At 39.5% G+C, this 27,008-nt stretch overlaps 1 protein-coding gene across 3 annotated transcripts in view; it reads left to right on the top strand.

Moving 5' to 3' along the window:
• The first annotated feature begins 1,819 nt into the window (after positions 1 to 1,819).
• LOC137612492 (myosin IXb) overlaps positions 1,820 to 27,008 on the top strand; it is a 32,703-nt gene continuing 7,514 nt past the window's right edge. The window contains exons 1-29 of one of the 3 annotated variants that reach the window (XR_011038846.1): positions 1,820 to 2,145; positions 2,418 to 3,258; positions 6,951 to 7,045; positions 7,240 to 7,302; positions 7,574 to 7,673; positions 8,771 to 8,871; positions 10,648 to 10,771; positions 11,010 to 11,099; positions 11,316 to 11,432; positions 13,018 to 13,152; positions 13,561 to 13,682; positions 14,988 to 15,129; positions 15,543 to 15,732; positions 19,530 to 19,605; positions 19,804 to 19,896; positions 20,023 to 20,062; positions 20,208 to 20,330; positions 21,036 to 21,116; positions 21,215 to 21,325; positions 21,678 to 21,800; positions 22,153 to 22,302; positions 22,493 to 22,623; positions 23,119 to 23,460; positions 23,678 to 23,759; positions 23,980 to 24,177; positions 25,190 to 25,296; positions 25,416 to 25,498; positions 25,671 to 25,855; positions 26,901 to 27,008. Coding sequence is in view for 1 of the 3 variants with exons in the window: in XM_068341034.1 (XP_068197135.1) it covers positions 2,482 to 3,258; positions 6,951 to 7,045; positions 7,240 to 7,302; positions 7,574 to 7,673; positions 8,771 to 8,871; positions 10,648 to 10,771; positions 11,010 to 11,099; positions 11,316 to 11,432; positions 13,018 to 13,152; positions 13,561 to 13,682; positions 14,988 to 15,129; positions 15,543 to 15,732; positions 19,530 to 19,605; positions 19,804 to 19,896; positions 20,023 to 20,062; positions 20,208 to 20,330; positions 21,036 to 21,116; positions 21,215 to 21,325; positions 21,678 to 21,800; positions 22,153 to 22,302; positions 22,493 to 22,623; positions 23,119 to 23,460; positions 23,678 to 23,759; positions 23,980 to 24,177; positions 25,190 to 25,296; positions 25,416 to 25,498; positions 25,671 to 25,855; positions 26,901 to 27,008 (4,089 nt within the window). In the remaining 2 variants the exon portion in view is untranslated. Of the gene's footprint in view, positions 3,259 to 6,950; positions 7,046 to 7,239; positions 7,303 to 7,573; positions 7,674 to 8,770; positions 8,872 to 10,647; positions 10,772 to 11,009; positions 11,100 to 11,315; positions 11,433 to 13,017; positions 13,153 to 13,560; positions 13,683 to 14,987; positions 15,130 to 15,542; positions 15,733 to 19,529; positions 19,606 to 19,803; positions 19,897 to 20,022; positions 20,063 to 20,207; positions 20,331 to 21,035; positions 21,117 to 21,214; positions 21,326 to 21,677; positions 21,801 to 22,152; positions 22,303 to 22,492; positions 22,624 to 23,118; positions 23,461 to 23,677; positions 23,760 to 23,979; positions 24,178 to 25,189; positions 25,297 to 25,415; positions 25,499 to 25,670; positions 25,856 to 26,900 lie in introns of all 3 variants that reach the window. The other 2 variants (XM_068341034.1, XR_011038847.1) reach the window with 2 other exon arrangements.

The following is a 27,008-nucleotide window of genomic DNA, read 5'->3' as shown; positions in this document are numbered from 1 at the left end:
CACAGGCATAAATCGGCTACTGAGTACGCAAAATCCCATGTAGCACAGGTAGGCTAATTGATGTAGCGTGATCAGCTGCAGCCAGGGATGGCTAAGGGGGGCGTGTCAACACGAATTGACATGGTTTGTCAAATGTACACATTGTGTATGTTTGTGTATGTTCGACAAAAACACCCGACACGATTTCGTCTTGACCTCCGTCTCCGCCGAACCCCTGAGACCGACTCACCGAACCCCTAGGGTCGATCAAACCCAGGTTAAGAACCGCTGGTCTACACAGAAGTGACCCACATGTGTGCTTCTACCGCTGTTCTTGTAGGTCACCAAATGTTCCTATTTTTTCTGGAATAAGTTCTTCTCTATAACCATGTCCATCCTTTTTAAAAAGTCTACTACTATCTGCCCTTCTAAATTCCTAGTGATTAGCAATGTTGCCTCACAGCAAGAAGGTCATGGATTCAAACCGGAGGCAGTTCCAAAATGGACTTTCTGTGTAGAGTTTACGTGTTCTCTCTGTGTCTGAATGGGTTTTCTCCAGGTACTCCAATTTAGCCATATCATCAGGAAAAACATGCATTTAAGGAACGTTTGGTTATGTTGGCACGTAGTGGCGGCGCACCCAAGGGGCAGTGGCTAAGGATCAACTCTCCATTCTAACCTTGAAATTTCATTGTACCATTACATGATGACAAATAAAGCTTCTTAATCTTAATCTTATTTCCTTCCCCCATTTGTACATTAACATTTGCACCAACCATAGGTCTCTCTGTCTCTGGAATGCACCAACAATTACTTGTTCTTCCTCCATCCAAATTTCTTTCTCTTCCAGTTCACATCCTCCCATGGGGTATAACTACTAATCATATTACACATAACACCCTCAATTTCAGGTTTCACCTTTATCAATCGGTATGACACTCTTTTCAGCTCCAAGACACTCTTAACTAAGTTTTCTTTTAAAATTACCAAACTCCATTTGTCTTGCCATCAACACCATTGTAAATTAAATTGAATCTTGCTCCAAAGCTTTTAGACTTACTGCCTTTCCACCTGCTCTCCTGCACACGCAACAAGTCTATCTTCCTCCATATCATCATGTCAGCCAACTCCCTAGCTTCTCCTGTCATAATCCCAATATTCAAAGTTGTCATTTTCAGATCTTGGGGCTTTCCTTTCCTCCTCTCCTTCTGTCCGAGAATCCACTCTCCACTTCTCCTTCATCTTCGACCTTCAGTAGCTAAATTTCCATCAATGCCCTGTAGGTTAACAGCGCTGGTGGCGGAGGTTGCTGACCTGTGCTACGTCCGATCCGGTATGGAATTCTTTAGTTGATCACCCATATTTTTTTGACAAAATTTTACCCTCTACATTTATCTGGGCAAATTTATTTGTTGTTCCTATAGGACAGACAACTTTTTTTATTGAATTATGTTTGTTGTGCAGTCCTAGGAATATTAAACTGGTTTGGCGTTAGGGGTTTAGACCTGCAGAGGTTGCTCTAGTCTGTATATATGTATCTGTACAGTATTTCAAAAATAACTCTATTACTCCATATAATTTAGTTGTAATATATCAAAAGGCCACTGGATGGGGCTCAAACTCTACGGCTAATTGATTTATAACATGTAATGGAATTTAAACAATGGAAGGTCGAAGTCTATTAACCACTAATCGCTGTTATAGAAGCTTCGCTTTCGCTTTCTCTCTTGAGATTCCCGTGTCGTTCTTCTCTGCAGTTTTATCTCCAGCTGGATGAAAGGTTACGCATTTCAGGTGAAAGAAGAGACACCCTTCCATTTTTTTGGGACCTCGTGGAGGGTTGTGCCTGTCAGAACGCGTGAAGAAACCTAGGAAGTAACTTGCGCCTATAAACCAAGACGACGACAAGTTAATGTCCGATTTCCCAGGAGAAACGGCTCTACAGAAGAAATCACGTCGCCCAGGTGCCTTTTACTTTTTTCTTTCTTTTTTTAAAAAAAAACAACTATTTTTTTCATACTTTGGAATCGTGAACAAGCAGTGTTCACTTACCTTTTTTTTTTTTTTTTTTTTGGGAAGCTCAGGTGCAGAAACCTTTTTTTTCTCCCTAAGTAAATTGTAAGTAAATTGCAGCAACCGGAGATCTGCGTTTCTCTTCGCATTCAGGTATGTTTGGGATTTTAAGGGTGAAATGAATATTTTGTTTTTTGGAAAGGTGAGATTTATTTGTGACACTCGTCCTGTGTGATGGCTGTGTAGATTTGTCTGTGGGAATTTTAATGGGATAAGATTGTATTTACACCACACATGTTATCCTGATAAAATGGGTAGAAATGTAATCAAAGACATTCTCATATCAAGTTTATAGTCGCCTAACCTGTGCCTAATGAATGTATTTTTCCTTTTAATTGATATTTGGTAACATGATGTTTCCACAGTGGATGCCAGCAGAGTTGGGACAGTGAGTTATGCTGAAGCCTTCCTGTGAATCTCTATATCAAAATGAGTGCTACGAATGGAGCCGGGCCCCCTAAAGTGGATGAAGAGGTCCGAGTCGTGCAGATCTACCCCAGGCTGTTCAAGGACCCAGCTGTCTGTTGTCCCCTGCAGATAAGCAGAGGGGACACTGCAAAGAGGGTCATCCACAATGCAGTGGTCACTCTGGGACTTGACTCCAGCCAGACATACAGCCTTCTGGAGGTCAGGGAGAGTGGGAGCGGGGGGAGTTTACTGGAGGCTGAAGACTGCCTTTTAGACCGGGTCCTGTTATGGCCCCCAAACACGCAGAGGTGGCACACTCGAACCTGTGGCTACTATTTCATACTGCAGCAGAATGCCAACAACGAAGACAACCAAGAAGGAAACAGCAAGGATGACTATGACAATCTTTGTAGCCTTCAAACTGTGACTGAGGAAAGTATCTTAGAGGCTTTACGGCAACGTTTCTACAGGCTCAAAATCTACACGTACGCTGGGAACATCCTCATTGCTATCAACCCTAATAAGTTCCTACCTGTATACTACAATCCCAAGTATGTCAAGATGTACGAGAACCAGCCACTAGGCAAACTAAGTCCCCACATATTTGCCATAGGGGACATAGCATTTCGTGCTATGCTGAACCGCCAGGTTAACCAGTGTATTGTGATATCTGGTGAGAGTGGCTCAGGAAAGACTGAGAGCTGCAACTATCTCATCCATTGCCTGACTGCCCTCAGCCAACAGACGTATTCCAGTGGGCTGAAACGAATAATCCTCGGGACTGGCCAAGTCTTAGAGGTAGGTTTTTTGATATGTAGAACACAAAGTGTGCTACATATCACAAACATGTTAATCATTCATGTTCTAATACAGAAAGAATCATGTAAAGAACCCACTTGTTATTTACAGGAAGTATGTATCACATCTATATTTTATATAATCAACAACCTCAAATCAGTTGGGTGATGTAACCCATGAGGGACACTGCTGTTAGTCATGAAGAGGAAGTGTAAGTGACAGCAAGAGAAGTGATCGTGAAAGACCACAAAAATTGAGTCGTTTTAATGTCTTTTCTTAAATTTTTATTAATTTTAAATACAATATAAATATTTCAATATTTCCATTTTTTTTATTTCATCAAAACAAATTCCTAGAAAAAGAAAGTTTGAAAAATCTTCCACTTACAATATCAGGCTAGGTTTACACGTTTGGATTATAAACTTTTAAGATATCTGTTAAATTGCACATTGTTTTAAAATATTATTGATACATACATAAGCCACATGTTTTTAGGGGAATACCCACTTCTTTTGGCACCTAACCAAACCGAGTTTTACAAGGCAGCACACTTTTTTTTCTTTAGGAGTCTTTTGTCAGGCCTTAAAGCTTGAGAACAAGTCATCAAGTTTACATGTCATTTTAAAATGCATTCATGTAAAGAAAAATGATATGTTTATTTCCCCAATTACTGCTTAATAGGTGGAACTTTAATAGAAACAGTGAAGTGTTGATGGCTTCGGAGATGGTACTTACTTAATCAATGCTGTTTATCTGACCATTAGTGACCAGCTGACCTTTTACATAAAGGATCTTGTTGCACATTGTTACTCATCACACACACTTGCGCAACCTCACTGTGACCGCCTTACGATAGGCGACATCGGAAAATGGATTTCTTTCCCCCTCTGAACAAGTCCCAACAAGTTCCTCTTCCTCCAGGACAGTCATTTTTTCTGATAAAAAGGCAAATATTTACTGTGTAAATAAAGAACAAGCTCATTTATGATTAGGGTCAATCTGAAAAATCAGTAGAGGCTGAGACATGACCGACTGACAGGAGTTCCTGCTTAAGTAACTTGTGTGTTGATTGTAATCAACATTTGGCTACTTTGAGACTTCCTTTATATACTAGGGCCATCTGTGTAAAAGACACTTAGTCCCTTATTATCTGAAGTAATGATAAGGATATTAAAGTTTGTTGTAAACTGTTTGGATTTAAATACAGGAATACATTTTCAGTCAGTAGCCACCAGATAATTGCCCTGCGCTTCTACAATCCTGGCAAAAATGAAGGAATCACCAGTATCTAAACATGTCCATTCAGTTGTTTAATTTTGCAGAAAAAAGTCAGGTCACAGACATGATGTAATACTAAGGTAATTTCAAATTGCAAGATTCTGGATTTAAGAAACAAAACACTAAAAGAAATAAAAAGAAATTGTGGAAGTCAGGAAGTTAATTTTTTTTTTTTTTATAAAGCAAAAAAATTATGGGATCACCTCAATTCTGAGGAAAACATTATGGAATCAACATAATCTTTGCCAAGGGTTGTATTGTTTTAGGTGTTACCTGTCAGACATTTTGCTGTTTGAGGTGTTTGTTGGTTATCAGAAAGGTTTGAGCAGAGCCCTACTTGGGAAATATTCTGGGCGTTGTCTTCGAGGGAACACCAGAGAGCGAACAGAAACTGGAACGTGTCAGAACAGGCTCAGCCAGGTCTGCCGGCAAACCTCCACAACAAAGTGCCTGTGACCTCTTTTCTCTATTTTTTTAAACTCCATTCTCACACATGTTCTCTTTATCTCCCTTCTTCATTGTTCAACTCGTCAAGTATTTTATTATCTCTAAAATCCAAGGAAGTATTATGTCTAAACTTTCTATGCAATTGTAGCATATTGCTCACTGCCTGCAGTACACAGTCCATTGCATTTAAAGTAAAAAGATTCAGGTGATCACTGCTAATGTTTAATGTTGGATGTGGAGCAGGAATTTTCTTGTCTGACATTCCATGTTGTAGGCAAAATGCAAAAACCCTTGAAGAGCAACACCTAGTGTATAGTAGAGTAGCTTTTTTACTATACCAAAGTGATGTGGAAAGAAATGTGGTTTGGTTACAACAAATAAATCTCAAGAATTTTGCCCAAAATAATTGTAGATATAATAATCTTGGTATTTTAATAATTTATGCAGTAATGTAATCAGTAATTACTACATCAGTATCAGTATAGACCCACTCAATATAAAGTTAAAATAAAAACATTATGATTGTACATTTTCAAAAGGACAACTGCAGAATTATTTTATATGTTCGCAATAAGTTGAAATTCATTAAAATGAGCAAATGTCTGTGGTGCTATTTCCTACATTTACATTTAAGGTATTATTAACTCAACTAATATGGATTTCTTTTCCTCAGCTTCTCAAATGTAAACCGTAGCTTTATCTTTTTTTTTTTTTTTTTGCATATGCTCAGTTAGAAATGAAATAGCAGTATTTCTATATGTTTTTTTAAGCCCGAAGCCCAATTTCCATTCCTGTCTACCCTGGGAGTTAATTTAAATTATAAAAATAACGTCACAGGTTTAAGTGACACTTCTTTTCATAATCAGTTAAGCTAATGATTTGTTTGTTTGATAGAAAATTAAAGAATGTCAACACAGTTACACTGAGGTGACATCTTCATATAGCCTAGATGAGGACATATTTCTCAGCTTATTTTGTCTGCTCAAATATGGTCTTGTTTCTAATTCTACACTGCTACTTCAATGTTGTGGTAGTTTTTGAAGCCAAAATCCTGGTAATAAACTTGGAATGCTGATTTAGTTCCGGTTAGAGGAGGAAACCTGAATGCGTCATAAATTTTGTCCTCATGAGGATTGAAACTTGTCTCTGTCTTTGTCATACCAACTAATCTACACATGCTTTTCATCCATCCATTTCATCCATTTGTAGTATGATTGATCTACTAGGAAAAGAGAATCACGTGTGCATTTGCAGATGTGCAGTGATTTGGAACATTCCAGCAGAACTTTACCTGTCAGCTTGTGAGCAGTACAGTATGCAAGTCTACCTCAATGGCTGCAGAGAGCATAACTGTAGCCTGTTAAGACATGAACATCAACACAGTTCTTACTGAAATGAAGAATCATGCTTTCATCTGACATGGGCTCTGAATTGTCTTTTCCTTTTATGAAAGGTTCAAGTTTGGGAAATCAAAGCTGATCTGATCCGTAATTACCTGCAGTAATTTTGATTTGATTTGATTTTAAATTTAATAGTAAGTGTCATCTCACTGACTCCGGCCACGTGGAATTTTTTTAAATGACAACACTCATATATAATTTTATCTTAAGTATACTTATATAAGTTAGATTGTGTAGGTAGTTTTCAATAACTTTCACAATTAGAGGATGAATCAATTTATAGAATTTTATAGTTCTCTAATGAGGACATATTAATACATAATGAAAGTCTTCTTTAGTTGTAAACCTACTTTGGCGTTAGATGAACTTAATCTTACCTGTTGCACACTGTAAGTTTGGTACGAAAAACTATCCCCTGCCATCCAGAAATCAAAGTGAGCTATTTTGAAGGCTGCTCTGCAAACATCCAAAATGTTTAGGTTTAGATGCCATTGTCTGTGAGAAATATGCCCACACATTTTTCTGTTTACGTAAAGCTAAAACATATGTTCCCTTTATTGTAAACAGGCCTTTGGCAATGCAAAGACTTCAGAGAATAACAACTCCAGTCGCTTTGGGAAATTCATCCAGCTCAACTATCTGGAGAGCGGTGTCATCCGAGGGTGAGGCATCATTTTTTTCTTTTTGAACTGGTTCCATGAATCTTGAAGGCTTTTGCAGCAAATCAAAACATTGTGTCTTGGTCGATATATTTATTGTTTTAACAATTCTTTTTCATCTCACTTTTTCCTGCTGGCAAATGCAATAAGGGGCCACATGTTTGTACTGACAATGTCATCTTGCATGTTTTTTGCAGGGCAGTTATTGAGAAGTATCTATTAGAAAAGTCCCGCCTGGTATCCAGAGAAAAGAGTGAGAGGTACAGTGAAGACATTTTAATCCTTTCAATAATGTTCTTGATTCACATTGCTTCAAAATCCAGATGGAGAATTTTGCAGCTCTCTGATGACACTTATGACATTGTCAGCAGTTTGATTATCTTCTGAAATCCGATCTCTTGTCTCAGCACCTCCTGGAGGTGGCAAATTGAAACTTTTACATCACCTCCTGCATGTTAAAAAAAAAAAATTGAGATGAAATTAAAGTAACATGCGCCTATTTTCACTTTATCTCCATTCTTTAAACTGCAGGAACTACCATGTGTTCTACTATCTGCTGATAGGCGCAACCAAACCTGAGCAGGAGGAGTTTCATCTGTTAAAGATACAAGATTATCTCTACCTCAAGCAGGTACCTATACCTTTGATCCTCACACATTAAAGAGGCAGTCAGAGAGAAACGAGAGAAATTGTGTTAAACCACATGTGATAGATGTTCAAAGAAGCAGACCCATAATGCAAATTAAATTGTACAAACCTCCATGTAACTATAAAAATACACCTTAAACCAGGCTTGATTTCATTTTTTGTTTATAATTTGTTACTACACTGAGATGTTGGTCTGTCTAGTTCTATGAACTCATGTCTAGAAAATGCTGCTGCTCTTTTGAGGTCTGATGTTAACTCAAGAAAATGCTAACTTCACCATGTTGGTGAATGTCAAGTCACGTAATAGACATGTACAGTATGTGGTGACAATACAGTAAATTTTCACAGACGGTTACAAATGATTTCCGTTTGTAACTATTGCTCTGTGCTCGGTCTTGATCTGTGATTTATGACAGCATTTCAGCTGTGGTCTGAACTAATTCTAAAAGTAATAAGGGAATGTGCTTCTTGTTGTTGTTGCTTTAATGCATACAAGGTGTCAAATCTAATAGTGTAAATTCTGTCGAGTCAAAAATATCAAATGTTAAGAAGAAGAAGTACACTTTATTAATCCCTGCAGGGAAATTACATAGTGACTCAGGTATTTTTACATGTTCTTTGTGTTAGTTTTTATGAAAATCAGTGTACACACAGGCCCCGTGAAACACAGCACACAGGGGGGCCTGTAAGCATGCAGTTAGCAGTTAGTACACACATCAAACAACACACATAGGGAGGCAGAGTGATGGGGAGCAGCTTCAGGAACGCGCCCCACTTGAGCAGCTTGTAGGGGGGATTGCGCCTTGCTCAAGGGCGCCTCGGCAGTGGCTGGGAGGTGAGCTGACACCTCCCACCGGCAGCTCACACTCCCTCCGAAGATGTCCTGGCGGGAGTTGGATTCGATCCGCTGATGGTTGGGGCAATCTGTCTACAGGACATCTGCTCTACCGCTGAGCCACTGCCGCCCCAGAGAAAATGATCAAAGAGATCATGAAAAACATAACTATTATTAAATAAATGAATTATCAGACTACTATCCATGCCAACACTTGTCTTTGTCTCTTCCAATTATTTTTGCAGGAAGACCTCCACTTAGATGATAAGGAGAAACTTGGTCAGGAGTACAAGAGGCTCCAACAGGCGATGGAGATGGTTGGATTCCTCCCTTCCACCAAGAAACAGTATGTACACTAATTGAGCCAGTCAACCACCAGAGCACAGTTTTCACTCATAACTCTTCCTTTTTCTTTGCTTCAGCCAGCTCCCCTTCCCTTTCTTTATGTGCCTACCCTACTTTTTTAAAGATCACATATATTATTTTGCCAATTAAGGATGTTCTTTTCCTCTGACAGACGTTGCATTCTTTTTTGTGGATTTACTCATTAGCAGACATACTGATTCTCTTCAGATTGGCTGTCGTTGGCGATGCATGTCCATGGTTATGAGGGATGGAATATTGTGGTTGTTTGGAATTTGAGTTTAAAATCAACAAACCTTTTACAGAATTTTCTGGTCAAAATGTTGAATGTGGAAACACACAAATATTGGCTATTTTAACCTTGAAATGCTAGGCCTCCATTTACAGAGAATGACTGAAGCTGTTGTTTTTGACTATTGATTGAAGTCTGGTAAGCTTTGTATTTGGACATTTCTGGTGGTATAGTTTGGAAACAAGGAATATCCTTCATTAAAGGTGATCCTAACACTTATGCTGAGCTTGCTCCCGTAGGGAGAGTTTTCTCATGAGTTACACTCAGATAATGCTGTTGTAGGGATATTGATCAAGATTACAGTGTCATGATAATAGATGGAGGTGGGTAGGTAAAGTGAAAGTGTGACAATTTAAATTCAAATTATGTGATAATTGTACACTTTCATTGTTTTTAAGGAATGATAAATATATAAATTATCAAATTCTTCACTGAAAGAACATGGCAGGAGTCTTATGTACCAGCTTTGCAGGCTGTGTAAAAATAAAAATTAAAAAAAGGTATAACTTTGTCATTTGATTGATTCCTGGCAGAGTTTGTGATTTCTACTCTGGGGTCAGCAACATGTCAGAGCTTGTCAAGTCAAACAGGACCAAAAAATGCAGGAAGCATGTTGGCAAGTGTCTGGCAGCCTCAGGATAGAGTGTGAACATAAAGGCAATGGCAGCAGTTTGCAATGTTTTGAGGTTGGTTTGCTGATGAATCTCCAGTTCAAATCTCATCTTATTTCCTGCCTAATTAAGGCCATAAAACCTTCCATAATACCTAGGGTACAGGCATCCATTCATGATACTTTGTTCATAAAATTTAGACCATAAAAATAAAATGAGAATTTTCCTTTGCATGCATTTTTATTACTTGCATTTGCATGGCTGACCTAATCTGCATTTATGTATTTGTAGCTGATAATGGAAATATAAATGCTATTAATAATTACTGTTCCCAAATTAATAGTTGTGCTTACAATTATTTATTTACATAAACACAACAATGTTTAGTCTAACCAGCGCACCACTTTGTCAGCAGCTCAGGTTATTGCTGCCATTTTGGTGAATTCTTTGCAACTATGAAAGAAACACTGTATTAGATGAAGAGACATCAGAATACATGAATGTTAATTTCTATTACAAAAGAAAATATTAGAAGAATTCTTAGCTTGAAGTAAAGCACAAATTTTCATGATTCAAATAGAAAAGTCACAGCATATAAAAGAAAAAAAAAATCAGATGCAATTCAGGTGAAAATAGTTATGCAATAATAAAATGTCTGTTGATGTAAAATATCACTGTTTAACAACTTGGTCATTTATTTTGCAATTTCTTGTTCACAAAACTTCTTTTGCAGTTAAAGTCCTCCATACAGCTCCCAGATGTTAGTCACTTTTAAAAAAAAAACCGTGTGTGTGTGTGTGTGTGTGTGTGTGTGTGTGTGTGTGTGTGTGTGTGTGTGTGTATTTAAAATATGCAGCATATTCTCGACCCTCTCTGCCATCCTGCTCTTGGGTAATGTGACATACACACTGTCCGAGGAGACCCAAGTCGTTGAGGCTGGACCTGCAGAAGTTTTAGCCACAGTGTCTGACCTGCTCAAAGTAAGTTCTTAATGTAAAATAACTGATTTGAAAGTTATCTGATACACTAAATACAATACAACACTACATAATATACATCTGGATTTGTTTAGAGTCTGCAGTTAATTTCTAATCTTTCTTAAAATCCTGTGCTGATAATGAACACACATTAATCTGAACAGATTATAGTTAATATTTTAGTTCTTGTTGATGAATAAAAGTTAAAGTACTTAAGAATGCTTTTACTGTTTTGTTTCAGGTGAAAAAGGAACTACTAGTAAAGACTTTGACCAAAAGGAAAATAGTGACTGTCAACACCACCGTCGAGACACCGTACACATTACAAGAGGTAGTCATGTCAATATAGACTTACGATGAATCAATAAATAATTAAATACAATTATTTTATTGAGTAACACAATAGCATGTTCTTAATCCTCCTGCTTAACATTAAGTTGTCTCATATTGTGGTGTGTGCACAGTTCAAAGTTGTTTTGTCATCTTTTTTTGTTTTAGTATTGCTGAGATTAATGTTTAAGTGATTTGTTTGATTCTGTGTGTTTAGGCCTCCATGATGCGGGACTCCATGGCCAAGTCTTTATATAGCACATTATTTGACTGGATCATCCTTCGCATCAACCATGCAATGCTCAATAGACGAGACATGGAGGAATCAGTCCCTGTAAGTGATGTGATAAACTTTAGGTATCATTACAGCACCGGTCACATTAGCATTTAAAGAATTTAACTATACTGAATTCTTTCTTGAATGCAACCAAATAGAAGTCTGGTCACTTAGCTATCTTGGAACAAGAGAAGGGTGTTACATCAGATATGTGAGGATAGTCTGTCCATCCATCTTCAACCGCTTATCTGGGGCTGGGTCGCAGGGGCAAGTCTCAGCAGGGATGCCCACACTTGTACTGACCAGGAGAGGCCAGAGCACCTTTTTCCAGTTGAGAACAATGGTGTTGGATTTGGAGGTGCTGATCCTCATCCCACTCATTATCGCATTCAGCTGCAAACCGCTCGCGTTCAAACTGAAGGTCCAGGTTTGATGAGGCCAATAGAACAACATCAACTGCAAAAAGCAGAGATGAAGTCCCTTGGTCTCCAAAAAATACAACAAAGTCGATCACTGACCTCTGGCCTAGTGTCATGGTGCCATGTGCACTATGGACATCCCTGTGCTCAAACAAGGTGTTTGTTATGAACACACGGTGACTAGCACAGGAGTCCAATAGCAGAACACGACTCATGTTCAAGTTGGGGAGACTACATCTCCCAGTCACGCCTTTCTAGGTCTCGCTGTCACTGCCCACCTGAGTGTTGAAGTCCCCAAGGAGAACAATGGAGTCACAAGTCAGAGCACTATTTAATATCCCTCCCAGGGACTCCAAGAAGGCCGGGTATGCCGCACTGCTGTGTGGCTCGTAGGCCAAAACAACACCCAACCCCAACCCGAAGGTGCAGGGGGCAGGTGACCCTCTCGTTGACTGGGGTGAACTCCAGCAAATGACGGCTGAGCTGTGGGACTAGAAGCAAGCCCACACCAGTTTGCCTCTTACCATGGGCAACACCAGAAAATTAAAGAGTCCAGCCCCTCTCAAGGGTTGAGTTCCAAAGCCCAAGCTGTGGGTGGAGGTGAGCTGGACTATCTATTCATTTCCTCTCAACCTCCCTCACAAGTTCCTGCTCCTTTCCCCCCAGTGACGTGGCATTCCATATCTAAAGAGCAAGACTCTTTGTCTGGAGATTGAGCCCCATGCTGACGACTGCCACCCAATCCAAACTGCACTCGTCCCCTATGGTTTCCTCGGTGGGTGGTGAGTCCACTAGAGGTTGGGCCCACGTCGTCCTTTCGGGCTGAAACCAGCCGCAGATGGTGTCAGCCAATAGCATGCACGTACGGTATCATGTGACCACCTACTAAAAATCCACAATGTAGTGAAGCCGGGCATTCGAAGCACCAACAAGCGAGGGATTACTGTATATGTAGTTGTGTACTTTTTTTAGGCACACAGTCAGTCCCAAATATCCCGTAGGCGTGAGTGTGTGCATGAGTGGTTGTATGCATGTGGCTCCATGATGCACTGGCGTCGCGGCTGGAGTGTACCCTGCCTCACGCCCCCTGTCAGCTGGGATAGGCTCCAGCACCCCACGACCCGCGATAGCAGAAGAAGCGGGTCTAGAAAATGAATGAATGAATGAAAACTGTAAAACTATCCTTGAAACCGCTGACTACAAAACTATTGTTTTGTGTTTAGTTTTTGTCCATCAGTGTCCTGGATATGTTTGGATTCGAAAATCTCCAGAAAAGCAGCTTTGAGCAGCTGTGTATCAACTATACCAGTGAGAGACTACGGTATTATGTCAACCAGCACATCTTCAAGATTGAACAAGTAAGTCTTTCAGTTTTAATGACATTTGAAGTGGTTTCATTCCAATTTGGCCAGTACCCTTTGCAGTGCATGTCTTGTGTATTTCTATTGTATCCTGTTTGTTAATTTCCTCTATAAATATATAAAATAATGTCATCAGAAATCAGTCCTTACATGCCAATACAGACAGATTGACTGTAAAGGTTCTTGATGTTCTTAGTTGTTGTTTTCTATGTTTTGTTGTTATTTTTACTTTTATGAAGGTTTAAAAACAAAACAGTATTAGAACAGCACACAGCAGTTTCTCTGTTTCTTGTCATTTCTATGTGTACTTTAGACCAGTAAATAACTTTAGTCAGTGCGACAGATAAAAATGTTTAACTCTGCTTCAACTAAATAACCTTTTTATAAAATTCAAATGTATTCTAGGAAGTTTATGTTTCAGAGGGCATCAGGTGGCAAAACTTTGACTACTCTGACAACAGCGGTTGCATTCAGCTGATCAGTGCGGAATCAACAGGACTGTTTGACCTGCTAAATGATGAGAGCAAGTAGGTCATCTGTTATCCTCCATCTTGCCCTGAATAAACACAATGTATGTGATGACATCATTTTTTACAGGCCATAGTCGTAAGTTGGTTTTTCATAAATGGTCTCAGAGCAAAGATGGAAGTAATTCCTTTATTTGCATCTGTTATGACTTTTATTACTATCAAACCCTGAAAGTTTTGATTCAGGCCTATAATGGCAGCTAGTTTTACAAGCTTAAAGGGACAGTAAAGTCAAAATGAACCCAGGGTATTATTTGAAGTACATAACCAAACAAATGTTTTGGTGGCTTTTTTTTTTTTTTTAATGAGCAATGGGGACCTTGGACAAACAAAATATATCATAAGTTACGATGCGCTCTCTCACAGTGGAAGTGACGCAATGGTGGACAAGGGGTGAATCCATATCAGCGTCATTATATAAATACACAGTTAGCGACAACATAACAAGTCAACATTATCATTTATTTATCATGAAATCATCTGAAATCATATCATCATCAGATACGGAAGAGGAGTTCCCTGTGAACCCAGCTGGGGGTGTAATTATCCCCTATAATTATGACCCGATGTTATAACTGCATTATAACTGCAAACTATTCAGGCCCCTATGCGATGTGCTGTAATGGCTGCCCTGACTGACGAAGCGATGGGTGTCGCTGATGACACATGACCCCACACGACGTTGCTGCTGCAGCGCAGATTTTAAGATTTCCCTGACACCAGGGATGATGCCAGACATCAGGAAATGTTTTTATTTTTATTCTTTCATAATGATAAACAAAATATATATCACTTTAAAATGAGTTTACTGTCCCTAAAAATATAAAATTATTTTATATGTGGAACAGTTTTGTTTGATGTGATATTAACATTCTCATCCAGGCGGTTTTGTTTATCAAGCCAAATCAGCACCAGAGAAAACAAATTGTAATGAATGGAACTGAATCTTTACTGTTTAAACCAAAGGTAACGTCTTAATGATATTAGTGTGGAGATTCAATCATTTATGTAGTCCAAATTGTTCTAGTTTCGTACAGCTTTATATGTCATGTCACCAATTGTTGCTGATTGATTGTATATCCACTGTTTTAACCTACCTTTCTAGTCTATCAATCAGTTTTTAGGCTGCTGTCAGATGTACTGTAGTGTTAGCCTTATCTGTACATTCGTCTGTCTGTACATGAGAATATGATTTCTCTATATCTCCATCTATCTCTATCCACACATTTAATTACTTGGTTCAAGTTGGATTAGGTATCATTCCCAGATATGATGATAAAATCGATTGTACTTGTTTATCTCAAGTTTCCCTCAGACCACAGCTGAAACACTGTTGGACAAGTTGAAGCAACACCAACAGGACAACCCATTCTTGGTACACTGTTCAAATACAGAACAGACTTTTGCAGTTCAACACTTTGCTGGGAGAGTAACATATCATATCAAGGTGAAGTTTATTTCCCACAATGCAAGCATTTTTATTTAAAGTAAATTACAAGTTTTCACTAAATGGGCAGCGCCATGCCATAACTTACGAAGTGAGGAGTGATTTTGAACGTTTCACATCTTATTGTGTACTGAATCAGTGACATTAATCTTGGGTGTCCATCTCTATGGCTATTCCATTGATTATTGGTTTATCACTTATTGGAAAAGCTCTTAATCAATCTTTTGTTCCATCATGTAACAATAGTACATGTGAATGATTAATATTGTTTTCTCCTGCAAAAAGAATTTGAATTTGTGAATGTGTAATGAATGGGGAGAACAACAAATTCCCCATCTGTGTGACTGCAACAGTAACATGCAGGACATAGTTTGTCAATGATGTGATATAAATGAATGGCTCTCCCCCGACAGGATTTCCAGCAAAAAAACTCAGACAACATTCCCTCTGAAGTCGTATCCCTTCTGCGTAGCAGTGAGCGGGCATTCTTGCACCACCTGGTTGCATCCAGTCCAGCAGCGCTCTTTAGATGGGGAGTCCTGCGGGCCACCATTCGCATCCTCACAATATTCAAGAATGTGGGACAGCAACGTTCAGAACTGAGTAGGTTGATTGAGTTACTGACCAGGATTTTTCAGCTGCATAAAAGGGAATATGTCACAACTTGGCGACAAAAACCAATTGTGTTTGTAGGTTAATTAAGGTAATCCCCAACCTACAAACACAATTGGTTCCGAGAGGTTGTTTGTTTGGTCCGGTTTGCAGCCGAGTGTGAAGCGGCACGGATGAGGATCAGCACCTCCAAATTTGAGGCCATGGTCCTCAGCAGGAAGCCGGTGGAATGCCTTCTCCGAGTGGGGGATGAGGTCCTTTCACAAGTGAAGGAGTTGAATCATCTTGGGGTCTTGTTCACAAGTGAGGGAACAATGGAGCATGAGATTGGATAGAGAATTGGGGCAGCAGGAGCGGTATTGCAGTCGTTTTACCGCATTGTTGTCACAAAGAGGGAGCTAAGTTGAGAGGCAAAGCTCTCCATCTACCGTTCAATCTTCATTCCTATTCTCAACCATGGTCACGAGCGATGGGTCATGACCGAAAGAACGAGATCGCGGATACAAATGGCGGAAATGGGCTTTCTCAGATGGATAGCTGGTGTCTCCCTTAGAGATAAGGTGAGAAAACACTGCTGTTCGCGAGGGGCTCAGAGTAGAGTCGCTGTACCTTTGCGTTGAAAGGAGTTAGCTGAGGTGGTTTTGGCATGTGGTGCGGATACCTCTGGGGCGCCTTGTAAGTGGAATTGTTTGTGTGTATTTCTTAAATTTTAATCTGTACTCATCATTTGAAGTCATTTAGATGCCATTACTACTTGAAATGCAAAAGTAACAAAAACAACACATGAATGAAATAACATACTGTAGTAGTATAACTTTAAGTCTCCAAACCCCGGGCCACAGACTGGTACCAGTTAGTGGGTCAGTTGGTCCCGGGTCGCACATAAAGTTTACTTAACTTATATTATTTCCATTTTATTTATCATCTGATTCTGAATGTTGTTTTGTTTTAGAAAATTGCAGACTATTTCCACCACATCTGTTTGAGTCACTTGTGATGCAAGATGCTTGCCTTGGTCACATGTCTACCTTCTTAAAAGGGCCGCTTTGGCTAGCAACACAAATTACTGCTAAATTGACTGCACAATGCTAGTTTTTTGCTGGTCATATCATGTTATTTTACCTTAAATGCCGGTCTGTGAAAATATTGTCTGACTTTAAACCAGTCCGTGGTCCAAAAAAGGTTGAGGACCAATGCTTTAGAGTGGAGGAGGGAGGAGTTATTGCTGGTGAGAGACATAGTTGCCATCGGAGAGTGTTGTAATGAACTGCAGGCCGCGCCCCCTCTGCCTGGGTGTATCAGGTTTGGGTGTGTCTCCCAGCTGGAAGGCTGGAGATTGAGTGCAGTTCTTCTCAGACATCCCACTGAGTGACCTGGTCAGGCCAAGAGAGATCCACCTCCTTGTAAGTCATAAGGAGGGTCAACTGGTTCCGCAGAAAATCCGCACAGTGGGGGACCTAATGCTGTGGGATGGACCAATGGGAAAGACAGTTGCTGGCACCCACACATCAAGAGCGCACTTCGCAAAGTCTATGAGAACTGCTGCTTTTAAGTATGAAGAACACACCTGTGTAGTCCCCGTTCGTCCTCCACAAAGCCAGCAAGCCCCAATTGCCATCCAATCTCAGCAATCCCGTTCTGCAGCTACTACATCCAACTTCCTCCAGTGGTTGAAATGGGACAGTGTTAGTGTCCCAAGATGTGGGGACTGTCGTTGTGGAAACTGTCAACCAGGCGGTAAAGAAATGATCCTCGCAGAAGAATGGGATCTGAAGGTGGCAAAGAGCGGCTTCACATACATAGGTGCTGATGACCACAGTGGGAAGCCTCACTGGCATGCCAAGTACCCCTGGGCAGAAGATCCAGCCACACTACCAAGCAAGAGGAGTGCAGTTGAAGCCACATTTCTGAGGATGGAGAGGCAGCTGGCCAGGGAGCCACAATGGAAGGCTGCCTGTGCTGCTCATATTCAAGAGATGGTCAAGGGCAGAGCCGCAATGAAGTTGTCTAAAGACATCCTTCACGCATGGACAGGTCCAGTGTGGTACATCAGTCACCTCATCGCACCCAACCCACACTTGGCCATAAATTCGGTATGGAACAGTAGCAGAGGGGTGAGTGTCAGTGATCTCCTGTTAAAGGGCCCTGGCATCCTCAGCTCCATTTGTGGTTCCAGAGGGTAGGTTTGCTGCTTTGGGAGACTTATAAAAGAATGTACAACTCAATGTGGCTCGAAGACCAAGTGGTGCATCTGCATAGGTTTCTGTGGTGTGACTCTGAAGAAGAGGAGCTGGGTAAATATGCAGTCACTAGAGTTAACATTGGGGACAAGCCAGCAGGTTGCTCAACTCACCATGAGAAAGACTGCTAGTCTTCCCCAGTTCAGCCATCTCGAGGAAGAGCGTCGTGTGCTACAGGAAGACAGCTACATCCTGCCTCCAAGCATTCTGTCTCCAGCATCCAAAGGGCCCTTCAGTCCATAATGCTTCACCGGGACGTACAATGTTTGGTGGTCCTGCTGCCAGTGGAAGAGCAGGCAGGAAGACCAGGAGGGAATCTCTGACCACAAGTTCACTGTGTGCGATCTTTCCGGCAGTTTCCGTGGGAAGATTGAGTGGGAGGTGTTAAGCTGAACTTCAGACCGTGCCCCCTCTGCCTGGGTGTATCAGCTCTGGGAGTGTCTCCAAGCTGGAAGGCCGGAGATTGAGTGCAACACGTGGAGATGATCAGACAATCAGTGGAGCTGGAGACACTCACAGAAGACAGTGAAGAGGGAGCTGTTGGAAGGAACAGTTGCAATGTCTGGATGTGGGAAGAAGAGACTGTAGAATTAAACCTTGTTTCAAAGAAGGAAGAAGGAGCCGGGGAACATTTAGAAATAGTTTTGCAGTATGATTTTGGTTAATCATGTGGTCAGGGTTAAACCTAATGTACTGATTAAAGTGCATGGTAAAATGTTATTTATTTAATATCAAGTGGATGAAAAGTTAAATTAGAAATGTGCATTTTAAAGGAGATTCAAGTAATTTGATTATTGTGATGTTTGTATTTATGGAAAAGCTGAAAGCTGCCAAAAATGTCTTAGGTTAAAATAGTTGAACGATGCTTTAAAATGTATTTAATTTGTTTGGGTGCTTTAAATGTGGGTATTTTCTACTTATTTTTAGGGTTCATTTTTAGTAGTAGAAATGGCTTAAAATTAGTTTTAAAAGTATTTGTGGTGTATATTGTTTTATTGTGGTTTTGGGATACGGTTTTCAGAATTTCTATTTGTGTAAGGTTCTCTATAAGGTTTTTCACCTGTGTGACCTAACCACTTATAAATAAAAGAAAAAAAGTGGATTGCTGGTCATTGAGTGAATTCCAGTCCAATCTTCTGAAACAAGTACCCTTTTAAGTGTGGGGAAACTGCAGTTTAAATCCTCACAAGAGTGAGAAGCACTTGCCAATACCACCAATATCACTTTCCTTACGCTTTTTGCCAACATCACTAGCCACTAGCCTTTGAGTTATGAGCCATGATAAATGGTAAAGTAAGGAGATACGAAAAGTGATGTTCACAGACACATGGAGAACAAAAGGGGGAGATTAGTAATGGTGATGCACGTACGTAGCAACTGTAATGTAATTTCCCTATCTGCTGCTCGGTGGGGGTTGCAGTAGTTGAATGTATATCTTGAGGACTAGCTATATAGTTTTTTCTGAATATGACCATCTGACCTTTTTTGTTATGTATTGATGACTTTTTTTTATTACATTCAAATGACATTGTTGTGTTCTCACTACAGTAGCTGCAAGAAAAGCCTCCCGCAAGTCCCTTAAAGACATCAAACAGTGCAGCGGTGCTATGAATAGATTGTCCAGGTAAAGTTTTGTATTCAAACTAACCATGAAACTTGAATCAACAAATATTCCTTTTTCTTTTTAAAGAGCATGAACACTTCATCATTAACTCGGCAAACCATCCATTTCTTATTGCTCTTGATCAATTGTCTCATGTAACTCAATGAAAAAGTCAAATAAAAAGTCAATAAAATTCATTTATCCGTTTGACATTTGCAGCAATAGCTTGACTTTGGATTTCTCCTTTGATCGCTCTGATGAAGTGCCTTTTGATGTTTTTGAAGACATCTTTGCCAATTATGAAAAGAGAAAGTAAGTGGATTACATAAATGAAGATTAAATAGGTGAAGATTTTCCTGACATTTTCTCCTTCTCCGTTTTACATGGTATTTCTAGTGCTCTGTCTGGCTAATAAACACTCTTATGTATTTTCTGCAGGAAAAGTAGAGGCAGTCGACAGAAGCAGCTTATTCCAAAGGTAAATAATTAGTAATGGATGCAGTGCAGATGGAGAATTTTATGTAGTACATTTTTTCAGTAATTTTTAGTTCATCTGTCTTTGTGTTTTATTCTTAGCCATGTTTCTGTCTTAAAGCTCATGGAATTTTTGCTTTATAAAACAGAATCTTATGGATTTTCACTCACTCCAACATATTGTTGGTCTCACCGCACATGACCAGGCCAGCAAATATATCTGTCAACCTCATTGCCAGGCAAAGGCCCCTGCAATTAGCACTCAGATTCAGGTTTGTCCTCTTTGTATCTATAACTATTAATGCTTTCAAAACGACACTTCATTTTTATTAGACTATCATTTCATGGAGTGTTGTCTGTCTTCCTACAGTTTTTTATACAGCATACAGTTTTATAATACGCCTGTAGTACCACAGTGCGCCCTCGCACATTCGCGCATCAACGCTCGCAACTTCACTTTATCGCGGATTTTTGGTAGGCAGTCACGTGTGACCGTACATACATTTTATTGGCTGATGGCATCCGGAAGTGCGCTATGTTCCGTGAGTCTTGGACTTACGTGAAACACAGAAGTGCTTTCAACAGTAGATAACAGTGTGGGAATAGGTAATACAGATACAAAGTGGTTTAATAGCAGTACGGGGAGGGTTCATAAACGTTTAAATGACTATAAATAATAAGATAAATAGTTTGTCATTCTATCGCGGAATTCGTTAATCGTGTGTGGTTCCTGGAACGCATTACCCTCAAGGAACGAGGGCGCACTGTATATAGTTACAGTATTTGTTATTTGACAATAGAATGTTTGTGGAACATACATGAGCTACATACAGCTGTAGCCTCATTCACTAATTTAGTGGTAAGTACCTTCTTCAGAGCACCAGTACATACTTTTCTCAACATTGTTAACATTGTTTAACCTGCCATCATAACAAGTCAGCAGCAAATAGCACTCACTGCATCTGCATTTATTTCAGGTGTCACTCAGAAAGCTAATTGAGAAGCTCAGCAAAGCTGAGCCATTCTTTATTTTCTGTTTTCGCTCCAATTCTGAAAAGGTAATGTCATCTGAATCTGTCACAGAATCCTGGTATATTGGGTCCTTTTTATTAAACTGGATGGATTAATTCCTAATGTGGGGAACTGTTCTTTACAGAAGCCGATGTATTTTGATGAGGAACTTGTGCTGCAGCAAGTCCGATACACCGGTTTACTGCAGATGGTTCACATCCAGAAGTCTGGTTACAGTGCCAAATATACATTTGAGGTGGGTAAATATTTGACCTTGATGTTATGTACAGTAGTTCCTTGTTAATCTCGGAAGTTAACTTCAAAAACCTGCAGTAAGCAAAATCCACAAAGTATTAGTATCAGATTATTTTTTACAATTATTTTAGATGTTTTAGGGCTGTAAAATCCCTCACTACAAACTTTTTCACTATTCTCACACACATTAACAGTTTACACTTTTCTCTCTTGTTTAGAAACAAAGGACGAAAAACACGGTCCGCTGTGAAAAAAAACAAAAAAAACTGCACTATGTTATATATAATGTGCAATGCAAAAAATCATTAACTTAGTTCTGTATTTTTTATTGTATTATTTTCTCCTGATAACAGGAGTTTATCAAGAAGTACAGATTGTTGCTTCCTAGAGGAGCTACGGGAACACCAGAGCACATAAGCCAACTCCTGGAGAGGATGGGGATGGATAACACCACCTTCCAAATAGGAAAATCCCAGGTTAAAATTCTTTATCATCCCTCTAATTTATTCTGTCCTTAACTCCTCTGTATAAAAATGTCCAAATAGTGAAAGTAACATTGCCATAGCTGGAAATGTAATCATTCTTGGGTCATCTGTGATTACTACGTATATTTGTGTAGTGTCTTGATTGAAAAACATCCAACAAAATCATATCAGGTGATCTCTCAAATCAACTGCTTCATAATTGAAGGGCATTGTAAAGTAAATTTTTTCATTTTGTGCTGAATTCATCAAAAACAGAAAGGTTGTATAAGCGGTAAACTATGTGCCAAAAATGTACCATAGATCCAGTGGAATCATCATGTGTGTCTGCTTGCCATACACTCAGGTGTTCCTGAAAGAGAAGGCAAGACAACTGCTTCAAGATGCTCTAAATAAGGAAGTGATGCGTCGCATAATCATACTGCAGCGCTGGTTTCGTGCTTGTCTGATAAGGCTTCACTTCCTTCAAAAGAAAGATGCATCTATGATTATACAGGTACCATTTATTGTGTAAAAGAACTATTCATTAAAAGACTATATAAAATCAATTCACAAACATTATCAAGACTATCCAATGACATTCCAAAAATGTTGTTGGCTCTCTGCTGGGGTTTCCCAGCAGAAAGTACATGTTTCTGAGGTTAAATAAAGAATAAAGTTGACAAAGCATAATCGGTGTATTTCAGAGGAGCTGGCGTGATTTTTATGAGAAGAAAAATAAAGCTGCTACAGTTATTCAGTCAGCATGGAGAAGTTCGCTGAAGCAGGTGCCACACAATGAGGATGACAGGAACACTACCCGACTTGGACGTGACAAGTAAATATGTACCTCTACCAAAATTACTTACACAGTAAACTTCCTTTAAATCTCACTTTCGAGGATGTAAAAAATGTAAGAAATCAAAAGGTAGACACCAAAAGTCTCATAAGCGGATCCTAGAGACACCCCAAAATGAAATTACATTTTGTTATCCCAACATGAAATGTGTACTGGGTTAATCCAGTAAGCATTATATACCTCCTACTCCTACATGCCCTGATTGAATTAGGGTATTTAGAAAATATTACTTTATGATCACATTTTGACTGTTTATTTAATAACAAGTCTTTGACTTGATTTGTTTATGCACATGTAACCAACATTTTATTTAGCCTTACCTTCTGCTGATTGAAAATTTCCTCAGTGCTCTCTGCTGGCCAAATCCTGTACTATATTTCCTACTACTTATTGCCCACCATATGAACTATAATTGTTGCTGTATATGACTTCCTGATTTAATTCAAACCTAATTTAGTTGTTCTCACAAAACAGCTTAACAAAGAGAGAGTTGAAGAGGCAACACAAAGTTGAGCTCAGCCCCAGCAGAAACCAACAACCTGACCCAGTCAACAGCGAGTCTGCTCCTTGGGCCAGGAGCAGGGAGAAGCAAGAAGGCAGAAGCTCCCCTCCCGTTCTACACAGACCACTTTCCCTCCCACTGGACCCTAAAGTTTACAATAATACGCACTCTGCCAACCCAGCAAAGAGCCATCTTCAGCGCTACAAAGACCAAGAAGACATGGTGAAGAAGGCTGAGAGGTGGAAGGAAAAACACAGTGATGATTCAAGTCCAGAAATGCGGCGACAATCGGGCAAAAGGACAGATGAGTTTAAGTAAGAATCTTTCACTTCTAGTCTGGATTCTGAAAGGCTCTATGTTTTACATCTCTAACATGACCCCATTAAGCTTCCCATTTGTTTCACCAATCAAAACATCTTTCTGTTTTAACTGCTGTCTACTTTATGAAGAGATCTTTACAAGAAAGGACTGTTTCAAAATATTTTAGTTCTAAAAATAGATTTCAGCTGGATTATTTTGCCTTCATCACAGGTTCAAAGGAAAATCCATGTCTGCTGATGAATTATCAAAGATCAGCTCGTCAGGCTCTGACAGCTCACCCTCCACCAAAGAGGTAACCCTTTTCCATGTCTCACTGTAATTCAAAACATTTCCATTCAATCCATTTTCTTTTTGTTTCTTAGTTGTTGTGATTATCATCAGCAGTAATAAATATTGGCAAAATTGATCACCGTGTGTATTGTAAACTGAAAAAACGCATAATGGATGCACCATACACACAAATCAAAAAGGCCTCCCAGTCCATGCCTCATTACCTTTCCTGGCCCAAATAGGTCAGAGTGCGTTACCGGAAGCAGCCCAAACGCAAGCGGCGCTTAGCCTATGCCCGCAGCGGTTTGATGGTTAACTTTGGAGACTCCAAGGAAAGCGAATACTGGAGCTTTCCACTTCCTCCCATCACGCCTCAGGCGCCCTGTCTGAAGACCTCAGTCAGTAGCAATGATGTCCGGGCCAACAAATCCCAGGTCAAGGTAGTGACGGAAGAGTCGTTTTGACTGACCATGACTCCTCTGCATGGAGGCCTTGCATGTGTATTTCCAAAATTTGTTGAAGGTTGCATTGCTCTGAGGCTTCCAAGGTAGTAAAATGAGCTGTTCCCTCCTGAAATCAAGCATGTCTTTAGCGCATATCAGATCTTTTTGTTTGTTTTTTTGCCAATAAATCCAAATGAGCTGTAGGTCAGTAGGTACAGTTCAGACTTTCAACAGAATGTAGTGAAATGTTATGTCAGTGTTGCTAATTATTTATCAAGTAAAACAGGAAATGGGACTCATTCTTTTAGTTTATTATTTCATTTACATTTTTATCTTAGTTATTTGTTTATGATTCATGTTTTATAGTGCATAATATTTTCAGGTGAATTATCAGACACATCTAACTTAGAGTATGTAAATTAATTTCTGTTAATTAATTTGAAGACATAAGTGCAACTTTATTTCTTTTACAGCTCGTGTTAAATCGAGTATGTCTTGCATATGAAGGGATTAAAGGAACCCGCATGATTCAGGTTACATACAGTTATCACTGTGAAATTGTTCATTAGTCACAGCGATGTCATCAGAAGTTAAAACAACAAACAGTTTGTATATGCAGGCAGTCACATTTAATACTGAATACGCTGATGTGGGAATACTGTTGAAAATCTCTAGATTTGTCACATGTGTAAATGATGAACGCTCATAACAACCTGACACACTATTAAATGAACTAGCTTTTGTCCTACTAATGCATACAAATTCAAAGTTGAGTTGGTGGCACAAGGGAGTCGAGCTTTGCATGATGAATAAAAGTTGTTAAGTACTATACTATTCCGCCACTATTTTACCATGCATACTGCACGTGGTTTGGTTTTGTGGTGAAGGAGCTATGGTGCAGCTGCTGCATGGGGACGTGGTGGGATAGAAGGACTCTTTATCGATGTGTTGGTTCATTGATTTTTGTATTTGGAATAATTCTGCGATGCTCATTGTGATGCAATTGCAGATACTAGCAGAACCTGATGGGTCAAGGTACAGTCTTCCAATGAGGAGCAAAAATGAGGACTCAGGACAACAAGGATCTACTCAGTCGCAACTCATAACCCCTGAGAGGTAAAACCTTTCAAATACATTAGTCAAGTGTTTTCAGGGTCTATCATGACGTTTTTGGCCATACGTAATGTTTGTATGATGTTGCTGTATGTTATTTATGTAGAATGTTTTTTCTACAGAATTTGGTTCCTCACTAAATTCTTAAAAAAGCGGTCACCTAAACACTCCTCAAATAATGACTCTCCATCTCCAGGAAAAGCAGGTAACCTAATGTTTTACTCCAAAGTAACAGATGTTTAAATATGAACACAAAATTCAATGTAGTTCAATAAAATGTGAATCATTTGAGGACAATGAAGAAAAGGAAAGAACGGTATATGATGTAACTGATGATGTAACTGATGATGATGCCACATTCTTTTGTCTGACTGCAGTGACTTTACCCAATTACCCTACACATAACTACCAAATGCCAAATCAGAATAGTGGGAGGGTTTCTCGCAACCCTACCATTCGAATCAGCCGGGCCACACGAGTAATGGAGTGGAACGCATCCCTGGCCCGTGAGATCACCAACCCCGATGAGCTACGAAACCTAGATGAATTCCTTGGGAGTCAGGTGAGATAATCAACAGGACAAGCAGACTGTGGTGATGGATGATGTGGATTTTTTGTTTTTCTTTATACAATTTGAAGCCATCTGTGAACCACATGCAATGCATACAATGTTTGTCCACACGAGAAAAATGCTTCTGTAAAATAAATTTCAGGAAAATCGCATTGAAATTGAGAAAAATCTTTTAACAAAATAGATGCCATAGAACCATCACAGGACGCTATCAGTTAAGCACTGTAGGAGTACTTTATCAACATGCAGTATGAGTCCAGAAGAGCTAATGTATTCATATGATGGAGAAAATGACTCTTCTCCAGTGTCACCTTTAAAAATCACATTTCCTTAAAAACAGAAAAACACATTACAAATTACAAATTTTATAATCAGTAAGTACATATCAAGGTTAATGCTTGTGAAGCTAGTTTTTGGGCATATGAACTGGGAGGTGCTGAGGTGCCCTTGAGCAAGGCGCCGTCCCCCTTATGAGCTGCTCATTCCTGTGCACCAAGAAGTTGCTGCCGTATGGTCTACCTCCTTATAACTTGTATGCCTACAGGCCGTGTGTGTGTGTGTGTGTGTGTGTGTGTGTGTGTGTGTGTGTGTGTGTGTGTGTGTGTGTGTGTGTGTGTGTGTGTGTGTGTGTGTGTGGGCCTGTACTCACATATACTGTATACAGTGTATATATATGCATCATCAATGTGCTAGAGTGGAAAGAAAATTTCCCCTACGGGGGATAAATAAAGTTCGATAAAGTTTATAAAACTATTGCGTATAATTTGTGAGATGTATTACAGACAAAAAAAAATCATAACAAATTGATTTTAAAACTGACACCTTTTATAACTAATCAAAAAGAGCAAAAAAAAGTCTGCTGGACATTTTAACTCTGATCCAAGAGGCTTCTTTAGCTCTATCTTCAGTTGTATAAATTCACCAAATAGTCTAATATTTTTGGGCCTCAGTAGCCAAAAACATTTAGATATAAACCAAATGACTATTGGCTTGTATCTAATACTTATTGTAACATCTCTGTACCCCCTCCCTCAAGGTAAATGAACTTCGAGCAAGGATTAAAGAGTTGTCAGAGACAGAGACAATTTTCCTCACAGCCACCATGCAGTTCAGAGAGACTATCAAAAGCATGTTTTCTGTCAAG

Source organism: Antennarius striatus, chromosome 18 (assembly GCF_040054535.1).
Source record: "Antennarius striatus isolate MH-2024 chromosome 18, ASM4005453v1, whole genome shotgun sequence".
Taxonomy (NCBI): domain Eukaryota; kingdom Metazoa; phylum Chordata; class Actinopteri; order Lophiiformes; family Antennariidae; genus Antennarius; species Antennarius striatus.
Note: the sequence above shows the minus strand (reverse complement) of the source record. Positions and strands in the feature narration are given on the sequence as shown.